General features: G+C 35.2%; 1 protein-coding gene across 2 annotated transcripts in view; it reads left to right on the top strand.

Moving 5' to 3' along the window:
* The window catches only part of LOC149848258 (uncharacterized), a 57,623-nt gene that overhangs the window by 27,584 nt on the left and 17,074 nt on the right, over positions 1–12,965 (top strand). Inside the window, exons 4-5 of one of the 2 annotated variants that reach the window (XM_089986921.1) lie at positions 11,732–11,783; positions 11,868–12,032. The exons of the other annotated variant lie outside the window; for it this stretch is intronic. Coding sequence (XP_089843047.1) covers positions 11,732–11,783; positions 11,868–11,980 — 165 coding nt within the window. The 3' untranslated portion in view covers positions 11,981–12,032. The remainder of the gene's footprint in view (positions 1–11,731; positions 11,784–11,867; positions 12,033–12,965) is intronic. 2 annotated transcript variants of the gene reach the window in all.

Raw genomic sequence — 12,965 nt, 5'->3', positions numbered from 1 at the left:
GTTTGTGTTTTCGTAACTGAGTTTTTCCCTCAAACTTGCATAACGAGAAAGGCTTCGAGTACGTAGCTCTAGGTGGTATGTACGTCCGATCCTCCTCTTTGGTATCCGAAATGACTTGGATATTCTCCGGTCTAAAGCACGAAATATTGAAATTTCTAAATAAATGTTGGGGTTTCTTTCTGAGAAGTCAATATCTCTTTCATCGTAGTGGTACTATCAGGCATGTACGACATGTTAGTACTACGATGATTGGATAAGAGGTTTATGGTAGCCTCGTAGCGTAAAAATGCATGATGATTAAAAGAAAATCACATAAATGGTGATGATTTGCTTTCACAGGCAAGATGCTCAATTTAGTTTAAAATATCAAATCTTGTAGAATGAGTTATCAATTAAAAATAGAACCTGACATACCCATTCGTCTCTTTGGTTCCGTCAAGGAAGATGATGAGATGCTAAAAAAACTCTGATGGACAGGTTGTTAACAACTACGCTTCTCGAGTAGCGATTGACTCGGTGTCCCCAGTCATCCGAGTTAGGGGACGGGGCTACCAAAAATTATCCTAGGTGGTAGATCTCATGGATTTCTGCAGAAGTTTGGATGCATCCCTTGTCACGAATGCCTTTGGGGAATTCTCTCTCGGTCATTGGTCGTCTCCTTAGGAGTAGACTCAGCTAGTTGTCCGGGGTATCAAAATACACAGAATAACAAACCCCTCGATAATCTCAGTTGTTTTTACGTTTCTCTTGTGCGTACCCTCAGGACAGTTAATATCAAAACAAAATTATCATGCTCATTTTACTTATTCTGAAATGCACATCACGAAAGAAACAACACATATGTTAGTCTTGTTCTGAATTTTGATGTCTATGCACTTACCAGATTTTTATAAGTCTGACCTGTTTTATGGGGTACATGTGATGATTAGGTCGGTACGGCAGACGATGACGTGATGATATCAAGATCTCACTCTTTCTTTGACGTTTCATTCCTGAGCACGTTTTGTAATTTTGCATAAGGGTTTCCTTTGAAAATTCTTCTTTTGTATAAACTTTAAATTATCAAAAACCTTGTTTTAAATGTATGCGGTTTCAATGTTTATATGAAAATACAAATCTATTTGTGTAAAGGAAGGTTCGCCTGGAATGCGCCCAAGGTTCGTTGACTTGTTATTTCAAACACCATTTTTCGCTGAACTGCCATTTTAAACTTTGAAAAAGGATTGATTACAAAGCTTTCAAATTTTTCTTAAAAAATTTCAAGTTCAGGATTTTGGGGGCATTATAATAAAAAACAAGAAAAAAAGAAATGGGAAGAAGGAAAAAAAAGAAAAAGAAAGAAAAAAGAGAAAAAAAAGAAGAATAAGAAGAAAAAAAAAATGAAGAGGGTCGAGGGCAGAGGAGAAGAAAAAAAATGAAAGAAAAGGGAAGAAGGAAAAAAGAAAAGGAGAAAAAATGTAACTTGGTAGTTTCCTCCTCCTCCTCGTTCTTCTCGCTATTACCTAGAGAGAGACCGAGAGCAAAAAGGGAAGGGTGTAACCCTTTCCCTTTTATAGTTGCCCTAATAGGCTCTTGACCAGGTTTGGATTATTCCGAACTTGGTCAACATAGTTAATAAACAAAAAAAGACATGATTGTCCCTGCCTCCTAGGCAAGGAACAACCTAGGCGGGCTAGGCGGTGCCTAGTTGGAAAAATTGGGCCCCACCACCTGTGACCAATAGCCTAGGTATCTATGTAGTCAAAAGCGCTAGGAGGCGCCTAGTCGGTATACTCCTAAAAAGACTAGTCGAGGCTTAGGCGGGACTAGTCGGTATCTCAATTAAAATATAAAAAAGTACACAAAATATATGTAATAATATGTTTAATTCTTTTACTAATAAGATGTTTTCATTACACAAGTACAAAATTATAAATGCTTTCACAAAATATATTAATATACATAACCAAAATATACATATATATAATTGTACACATACAAATATATATATATATATATATATATATATATATTTCAATTATTCATAACATATCCAGTATAATCAACAAACTATGCTTTCAACCTTTCACAAAAGTATAATAACACATACATATAAATAACATATTACATAATTCATAATACTAAACATGCTTTCAGGATTTTATAGAAAAATTCATCAGAAACAAACACACACAATCAATTAAAATTAACTGCACATGCTTTCAATGTTTCACAGAAAAAATCCCAAAAGCAATATATATATATATATATATATATATATATATATATATATATATATATATATAACTAAGCATGTTTTCATGATTTCACATAACAAATCACACAAACACAAATCGTATATATAATTATATATATACAAAAAATAATAATATATATAAGAATAATAAATAACTAAACTGCCCTCGTGCCTAGGCGCAGGCATCTTAGTCGTCGACTAGGCACCTTAGTCACTGCCTAGTCGGCAAAATTGGTACCTTTTAAGGTACCCACCTAGGAATTGCAAAGCCTAGGCATTTTACTTATGCCTGACTAGTCCGCGACTAGGCGGACTAATCATTGCCTAGTCGGGGCTTTTGACTACATAGCCAGGCAGTGCCAGATACCCTGCCTTTTCTGAATTGTGTCCTATGGTGCTCCATCACGAATCTTTATTCTCAACTATCTCACATAGGCATTGATGGAGGTATGGGTTTGAGTGTGATAGGGGGTGGGGGTACAGCACAATTATATATGTGCATTACTTTTTAAGAAAAGTTTTATATATATATATATATATATATATATATATATATATGTGTGTGTGTGTGTGTGTGTGTGTGTGTGTGTGTGTGTGTGTTATCAAACACACTACAAGAATGGATGAAAACAGCCATGATGATGGATCAAATGATCCAATATATAGGTGAGGAGTCCGATCCCAAACTGGCCTGACCTGTAGCCATGAAGTACCAATACCAATACCGGTGTCGACATGGTTTGACATAGGAATGACACCCATCTGGAAGTGCCCATGTTACATAGATTCCCAGGTAAACATAGTGCTACTAGTTTCTCAAATCAAAATGTTGGCCATGATCTGATTGCTGCAAATACTAGTCCAAGTCTTTGAAATCAAAGCTACAACATTGAGGAGCAAGGAGTTAAATCTTTATAGGCTATTGGGTTTACACTCTTTATTCTTTACTGCAACCTTTACAACAGTCATAATGATGGAAGGACAAATCTGTCCTTGAACATAACATGAGAATACAAAACAAACAAAAGCATGAAAAAATGACAAGGTTTTCCTTAAGGGTATATATACATGACAGTCTTAGGCATATGATAGAACACAATAAAAATGATGTGCGATATATGTAATGAAGTATGCGGAATTACAAGCCAAAGATTTAAAAGCATCAACCAAGTCCAATACTGGACAATTACAAAGGCACAATGAGCACATAAGCAAGAAATCCACTGTGGGACAATACAAAAAGCTTCAAAAGGCAATGCCAACTAGTAAAGAAAAAAAATCTTATTAAAAGAGGCTTGGAATACCTTGAGAGAACAAAGGGGAACATCCCCTATTTATGAACAATAATAAGGAGAGGGGAGGCCATTGGGAGCTCCCTCATAGAGTCGTTGGGGAGCTCCCAATGGTCATATTTATGACCGTTGGGGCCCAAACGACTCCATGAGTGGGGCCCCAAATGGTATTAAAAAAAGAAAATAAAAAAAAGGAAAAAGTACATTTAAAAGAAATATAAAAACTAAACTAGAAAAAATAGTTGTTTCTAGAAAACTATGAGTACATGTGAAAAGACGAAAATTCCCCTATCGGGCAAACTAGAACAAAATGGATTATATATATACACAATATATATATATATATATATATATATATATATATATATATTAACAATATAACCTATGTACAACCTAACAATGCCCTTCAAACTCCATAGTTATATGATAGAGTTTGTTAAGGAATGCAATCTTTGGGATCAAAGAGATTTTGTGAAGAAGTTGGCTAGCTGAAGGTTCGAGGAGATGTACTGTAACAAGGTAACATGATCACCATCATCAATATGACTATCATCAGCATCTTATTTCCTAATGTGAACATTGGATCATCGTCATGATCACTTTTGTCAGCATCACTATCACCCTATTGCCACTACCATAAACTGTGATGATGTTTTCATTTATCTCCTCATCATAATCATCATCAGCATCTGTCATAACCATCATTTTGATTTTCGCTAACATCATGATCGTATCACCATCAATGTCACCAGTACCATCACCATATTTTCGTGGTGGATTTGTGGAGCCAAGTGTACAACACTTGATAGGATTTCTTTCTTGCGAAGTCAATTAATGTCAGCATCAATTCATCATCATTTTTGTTAAGGGCATCATCATAAGCACACACATGACACAACATACATTCACACACACACATATATATGTACTGATGTACATAGTCATTTGTTTGTTTGTTTCTTCATTTATATGCTTATATCCCTTAATTCTTGATTTTTGGAAGTATAACCTGTAGCTGTGCCATATCCCATTCTATTTTTGAAAACCCTATAAATCCTTACCCAAATGTGCAATGACTAGTAAGGGGAGCACATAAGCCAAGTGAACCCAAAATAGAATAGCTAGTGATTCACCCTTTATTAGAGTGCATCCTAGATAGAATAGCTACACCTACAAATCTAGTGATTCACCCTGTATTAGAGTGCATCCTACGATAGAATAGCTACACTTGCAATGTACTAGTTTTTGGGGGTATGTTATCAGATTTTGTGATTGTAAAAGTATTGTATTGTATGGTATCACCATAGTGACAAATATCGTGAGAAATTGCCTGAAAGATTAAAACGGCAATTTCTTGCGAGATTTTCAAAATATCACGAGATTTATGAAAAAACATAAATACCGTGATTTAAACATGATATTTACGTTTTAAATAGCTATTTATCATGAAAAAACCATGTTTTTATTTTTAAATAATTTTTATTAATATTTTCTTATAAAAATATTTTTAAATATTTTTAATTTATTTTTTTATTGTTGAGATTTTGCCGAAAAATGCGAGATTTATGAAAAGTTTCAAATTCTCGCAAGTTTTTGAAAAACGATATTTTGCAGTTTTTAACTTTTGTCACCATGGGTATCACATGCTACACTCTGTAATTGTTATTGACTCGTCCTTAATTGCTTGTCAGTTTTGATCATAGTCACAGATATCGGCAATATTTTCAAAATATCACAATATTATCGCTGTATTTTCAGCAAACGGATTATGGGTACAATATCACGATATTTTGAAAATATTGCCAATTCGATAATATCACGATATTATCAATTATTTTTACTTTATTTATTTTCTACATTTTAAATGTGTTTTTCTTCTTTATTTTGCATTTTAAATAATTTTTTATTATATTATGTATTTTATTATCTAAACATGATATTTTTTTACTTCTTTTTGTTATTTTTATATACTTTTATGTTTTTAAGCCCTGAGATTTGTCACCAAACCTATAATATCGCAATAAATGCCTCGCCGATATATAGCCATCACTGATATTTGTGACTGGTTATGATTCACAAGCAGAGGGCATTCAGGGTTCAGTAATATTTAGACATTTAGGGAATTGATTACTACAAATTATGGTTTTGGAAGTATCTCAATTGTTAGTTTGTGAAAAAGACGGATCGTATGCTACATTGTGTAATAAATGCTTCAGTTATGATTCACAACAGAGGGCGTCAGTAATATTTGAGAATGATTGTCACATTTTATGGCTGTGGAAATGTATCATTCCTGGTTTGCTTAAAGGGTGGCTCATATGCTTCTGTACTGGTTACTTTCATGAATGTACAATATAGAGGGAGATGAGGAATGCATACAAGAACTAAAATGGTTGACTGAGGAAAATAAAGCATCTTAGATGAATTGGGCCAAATAAACAGTGACCATTCATCTTGTTAGTGTTTAATCTCTACAAATAACTGGGCATTGCTTGATTTTCATAAGTGGTTGATTTTTTATCAAGGCTGCTCAGATGTAAGAGTGAATGCTGGCATCTTTTGCTGTAGACATTTTGTTACGTTATAAAATGCAGGCGTCATGTATTTCTAATGTAAAATTTGACATTTGGTAAATTTTGTTGGCCTTTCTTTTTCATCCTTTGATTTTTTAAGTTAGCGGTGGAAGAAAACTATAGCTTTTCAAATAACCACAATATGTCCACCAAAGAATCAAGTGGACAAGCACAACAAATGTCCACTAAGGGCACACAACCAAAACCCACACACAAGGGGTATCCACAAGAAAGCTAAAAATAAATAATCTCTTTATTAATTACAAAACATGCAAAAAGCATGGATACATTGAGAGAGGGGATAACCCCTGTTTATACACAAGAGAAGAGGGGGAAGAAAGACTCATTAGAGTCGTTGGAGCTAGTCCAACTGCTCTATTTGTAGCCTTTGGACTAGCTCCAAGACTAACCAACTAAATGTTGACTAGTTGGACCTCTAGTTCAAAATGAACTAGATAAATAAATAAATAAATAAATAAAATAAAGAAAAGAAATATATATATATATATATATATATATATATATATATATGTATATAACACATTTACATACATTTGTATGTACATATGTAAATACACACACACACACACACATATATATAGGGGTGGCAATTTCTGACACGACCCGCCAACCCGCCTCTTAGGTGGGTTCGGGTTGGGCTTAAGCCAACCCGTTTAATAAACGGGTCGACCCGCGCAACCCATTTATTAAACAGGTCGGGTTCGGGTTGGGGGTATGCCAACCCGCCAACCCGGCTGACCCGTTTAATAAACGGGTTAGGCGGGTGGGTCAACCCGCCAACCCGACCCGCCAACCCGTCTGCCCGACCCGTCAACCCGACCCGCCAACCCGTCAACCCGACCCGCCAACCCGCCTACCCGCCAACCCGATCCATCAACCCGCCAACCTGACCCGCGAACCTGAAAACCTGTTTACCCGACCCAACCCATTTATTAAATAGGTTGGCGGGTCGTGTCGGGTTACCCGTTTATTAAACGGGTCGGGTTCGTGTTTGCCACAGCCGACCCGTTTAATAAACGGGTCGGGTTCGGGTTGAGGTATGCTGACCCGCCAACCCGACCCGATTGCCACCCCTATATATATACAATTTAACCCTCCCCTCAAACTTACGGTACAATAACCGAAAGTTTGTCTAAAAGAAAGTGATATCTGAGAGCAATGAGAGGTTTGGTGAAAAAAATATGCTAAGTGATATTCTAATGTAACATAAGGCAAATCAATAGTCTCATGAATATACTCCTCTTGAACGTAGTGACAGTTTATTTCAATATATTTAGTAGGTTCATGAAAAGTTCGATTGCTAGTAACGTAGATCATATTCTTGTTGTCACAGAACATGCGCGATATATTGGTCACTTGAACTCTCATATCAGCCAACAATCTTCTAAGCCATACTACCTCCATCGTTGTTATTGCCATAGCCCGGTATTCAAGCTCTGTTGATAGTGAGACCTTCTGTTGCTTCTTGCATCGCCACGAGAGCAGAGAGTCACCCAGAAAAATACAAAAAACTGTGGTTGAGTGTTTGTTATTGAGATCACCTCCCCAATTAACATCAGTATAAACAATTAAATCTAATGAAGATGGAACAGACAAAAAAAGGCCTCGAGAAAGAGAATTTCTTAGATATCTAGTAATGCGCAAGACTGCTCCCATGTGAATAAAAGTGGGTGCTGAAATTTATTAGCTGTGAGTACATGTGCTATATCAGGTCCAATAATTGAAAAGTAAGAGAGTGCTCCAATAAGTTGTCTGCAACGAGTAGGATCATCAAGATGATCTTCATCATCAAGTCACATTTTGGTGATGACAATCTCTTTCCATTACTCTTGGTTTTAACCTTATATACCCATCTACAACTTATGATTTTTTTTTCTTGTGTAACATCGTGAATGGCCCAAATACTAGCCTTTTTTAAAACTTCTAATTCTACCCTCATGTCTTCTACCCACTCAATATGTTCTTTAGCTTGAGCATAGGTTGAAGGTTCTACATATTAATCTGTTAATGCAATGCATGCCTTATATTTTGGAGAAAAAAAATCATAGCATACAAAATTTATAGGTGGTTGAGAAATCCTAGATGACCATCTAGTTTGTACTTCAATTGGTTCATAATACTTTTTTAGTGCACATGGGTGATTGAGATCCCTACACCTAGAATACTGTAAATAGTCTTTGTCTCTATGGGATTGCTCTTTATTGATCACATCATCATGACCATTATCAATGTCACATATATCGAGACTATTGTTAAGGCCACATTCATAATCACAGTTGTCATAATTTGATATTAAATCAAATAAAAAGGAATACTCAGTTACTTCCTCACTCTTTTCAAAGTCAAAGAAACTTTCCTTTTCTAAGAACAAAACATTCCTTGAAACATATAAATTTCTATTTTTAAGATCAAAGCATCTGTAGCCTTTTTGGTTATCTGCATAACCTAAAAAGGCAAAAGGAATGACACAAGGAGAAAGTTTATCATTTTTATTAAAAAAACAAAACAGTTGCACCCAAAAAACTCTTAGTCTCGAATAGTCCGAAACTAATTTAAAGAGTTTTTCAATTGGTGTTATATTTTGCAAAGATGAGGATGACATTCTGTTAATGAGATGTATAACAGTTAAAGTTACTTCAACCCAAAATTCTTTTGGTACTTGATTTGCTATTAGTAAAGTTCTGGTTGTTTCCATAATGTGCCTGTGTTTTCGTTCGGCCAAACCATTTTATTGTGGTGTGTGAGGGCAAGATTTTTGATGTGTGATACCATGCAAGTTTAAATAATCTTTAAATTCTTTTGATAAAAATTCTCCCCTGAATCAGTACGAAAAATTAAAATATCCTTTTCAAACTTATTTTTGACTAAGTTATGAAATATTTGAAAATGTGAGAAAGCTTCAGATTTATGCTTAAGTAGATCCAAGTATGCCTAGAAAAATCATTAACAAAAACCATATGGTATGTATATCCACCTTTTGATGTAACTAGTGCTGACCCCCATACATTTGAATGTATTAACTCAAGCGGTCTAGAAGAAACAAAAGTTCTTTTAGAGAATGGTGATCTCTTCATTTTACCAAGAATACAATCTTTATATGTATAGTTTTCAAAATTACAATTTTTTTCCAAACTTTGAAAGTGTTGGATTTTGGATACATTAAGATGATCAAGTCGTTCGTGCCACAAATCCAAATCCAAATTTTGAATATTACAACAAAAACTGTCATTGGGTATTTCCAAAAAATCCATATAGTAGAGGCCTCTTTCTCTAGTCTTCCCCAATCAACTTCCTTGACTAGCGATCCTGCACTCAACAACCATAAGAAGATGAGATATTACATCCATGGTTAGATATTTATGAAACAGACAAAAGATTTAAGTTTAACTTAGGAATATATCTAACTTTTGAAATAATAAAGTTTTTAGAGTTTTGAAAATTTTCAAAATTCCCTACTCCATTTATTTCAAGAGATGTACCATCGGATAAAAACATTTGACATGCCTAAGTTGATGTGACATTCAGTTAAAATTTTACTATTGGGGGTCATATGAAAAGAAACACCATAATCAAGAAGCCAAGGAGTTTTATCGGGATTGAAGAAGGATGAAACTGTAACTCCAGTTGAGGCTCCATTTGAAGAAGATGCCCCTTTAAAAAGGGGTTGAAGAATTTTCATTAGTTGAGACATGAATACAAGTGCATCATGAGGTTTTATGTTGACTCTTGTGGAGAATCGACCGAAGCTACTTTCTTTTCCTCCATTTTTCTAAACTTTGGACATTTAGGTTTAATGTGTCCTGGTTCATGACAATTATAGCAAATAACTTTTTTCTTGTCGTACTCATTGCCTTGTTTTCAATGAGGTGGTTTGTAAGGGTGCTTGCAGTTTTTCGGCCTAGAGACGGCTAGAACGAAGTCATCTTTATTCTTTGAAGTGTGCCCTTTTAGCCTATTCTCCTCTATACTTAGCTCTTCAATATTGTCAACAATAGAGGGAATTTTACCTCTATGGATAAGAGTCTCAATACATTTATGAATTGATAAAAATGTTTTGCATCAAGTTGTTTTTGGCGGAGCTCTATGTCTTTGACACAATACCATTTAGGATCAAGAAGAGACAACTCTTTCCAAAATTTGGATAATTTATTATAGTATTCTATAATACTTTTGCCTTTTTGAGTCAGTCCGAACTTTGTTTTGCAAATTGCACACGTGTAATATCTTCAGGAGAATACATATTCTTAAGGTATTCTCAAGCCTTATTTGCATGTTCAAACTTCGCGAGGCTAGAACATTTCTTAATATCCATGCTATTGATTAGCCAAGACATGATCTTGGCATGCCCCATTCTCCACTCTTTCCACGTTTTTTCATAAGTGGTTAATGCTTTATCTTTCTCACCATCCTCAACTGATACTTCTTTTTCATTCAGTACCTTTGTGAGGACTAGTTTGAGTTTTGGAGCAAAACCATCTAATAGTTCTCACAAATACGGTGTTTCATGATTGAAGATGACATTGCAAAGTTTGGTGTTTCATGATTGAAGACCACATTACAAAGTTAATATCATTGAATTTTGTGGGCATGATAGTGATTTTCTCATTGTCATCCATTCTTACAAGCGATAAGAGAGAGAGAGAGAGAGATAAAGAGAAGGTGAGAAAAGAGATGAGATGAGAAAGGAAAGGGGAAGAACTAGCACGAGCCCCACACCACGAACTTTGAGTGAAGTCACACAAGCCAACGAACCACACTTTTTTTTCAAATGCATGCTCACACGAACATTTGAACCACCAAAGAACAAAAAAATTCTTCTTACTTCCACAAGCACGAAAAATGAGACTAGTAATCTTCAATATTCAAGAGCAACCTTCCTCTGATACCATGTAAGGAAACAAGAGCTTTTCAAACAACCATAATATGTCCACCAAAGAATCAAGTGGACAAGCACAACAAATGTCCACTAAGATCTCACATCAAAACCCACACACAAGGGGTATCCACAAGAGAGCTAAAAATAAATAATCTCTTTATTAATCACAAAACATGCAAACATGGATACATTTAGAGAGGGGATAACCCCTATTTATACACAAGAGAAGAGAGGGAAGAGAGAATCGATAGAGTCGTTGAAGTTGGAGCTAGTCCAACGGCTCTAAGACTAGTTAACTAAATGTTGACTAGTTGGACCTCTAGTTCAAAATGAACTAGATAAATAAATAAATAAAATAAATAAAATAAATAAAATAAATAAAATTAAAATAAATATATATATATATACATACACCATATATATAAATATATATATGTACAATTTAACAAGCTGAACCAATTCCTTTGTAGCAAGTGTTTTGTTGTTTGGAGCTGCTGTAGTTTGTCATTGCCTACTTTTGAGAGACTCTGCTTAACAACCACATAGATTTTACTTCCATGACTACATGGTTGAACAAGATGACCTTGAACCTTTATGGGCGTATTTTCCAGATTATGTCTAGAACTCTAGGAAATAGGTTTCCATTTACCAAGTGCTATACCATTGCACTATAAGTTTTCCTTGTGTGATTATGAATTATGACAGTCCTAATGGAAGTGCTCTATGTTTGCAGATCCTTGTGAGTGCTATATATGTAATCAGTCCTGTGGACATTCTTCCGGAAGGTGTACTTTTAATTTCAGTAATTGTTCATGCCCTTTTGTTTTGTGAAAATGTTGAATCTTAAGAAGCAATTTGCTTTCCTACAGGGATCCTGGGTATAATAGGTCTGCTTGATGACTGCCTCATCATATTGATTGTTTTCCTTCATCTCTGTGCCATGTACCGCGCGGCACTTGTTTCACGGCATGGAGGCACATGAGCTCATGTTATTGTGGGATATCAGATGCCTCCTGTACAGTATTAGCAATCGGGTAAGCTTATACATGTATCTGCTAATATATATATATATATATATTGTATGTTATGTAATAGGTAATGCTCTCTAGGGGCATTTTGGTTTTGTTATTTTCATGTAAATAGTGACTGTCCACTATGGACAGTATTGTATTTTTGGTTTTATTGTAGGGGTTCTATATGACTGTTGGGCAATTGGGACTATTCCAACAGTCATAAATAGTGAATGTCTCTCTTAAATGCCCATCTTGTCTCTATATATAGTGCCTTTGTCCTCTTGCTTTTCTTAAGCATTCATGCTCAATAAGATGAGATTTTTTATATTTTTTGTGTTCCTCTCTTTAGTTCTTTGATGTCTTGAATGCACTTAGTGCTTGTGTAATGAAGTGAATTGAATCCGATACACATGCAAGAACACATTTTCAATCAAGTAAAAAATACTTGATTGAATCATGAAACCACCCACACAATGGTCTACAAACTTGTTATTGCATAGAATCACTCAAGAATGAGTTGGGAATACAAGGCCACAAGAGGCCAATATATAACACAATGGAGCGAATAAGGTGCAGCTCCATATAGCTGTTGGGGCTGCACCCAACGGTCATAAATATAGCTCTTGGGGCAGCTCCAACAACTATATGGATCTGTCCCATCAAATCTGAAAAAGACGAAAATGTGAAAGACAAAAATAAGTACATGAAATAAAATGCAGAAATGTCAGTCCTTAATGGGTTGGCGCCTATTACAGAGAAAAGACCGAAATACCCATGTATTTCGGTTAACAATACACACACACACACACATATATATATATATAACACCCCCCTCAAACTCATGGTGCAACAACCGAGAGATTGCCAAGTAGGAAGTGAAATCTGGGTGAAGGAAGTGCTTTGGTGAAGAAATCCGCGAGTTGATACTCTGATAGAGTGTGATAGTTTTCTGCA

The sequence above is a fragment of the Nuphar pumila genome, chromosome 1 (assembly GCF_984573655.1).
Source record: "Nuphar pumila chromosome 1, dmNupPumi1.hap1.1, whole genome shotgun sequence".
NCBI classification, from domain to species: Eukaryota; Viridiplantae; Streptophyta; class Magnoliopsida; order Nymphaeales; family Nymphaeaceae; genus Nuphar; species Nuphar pumila.
This window is presented reverse-complemented; position numbering and strand designations above follow the sequence as displayed.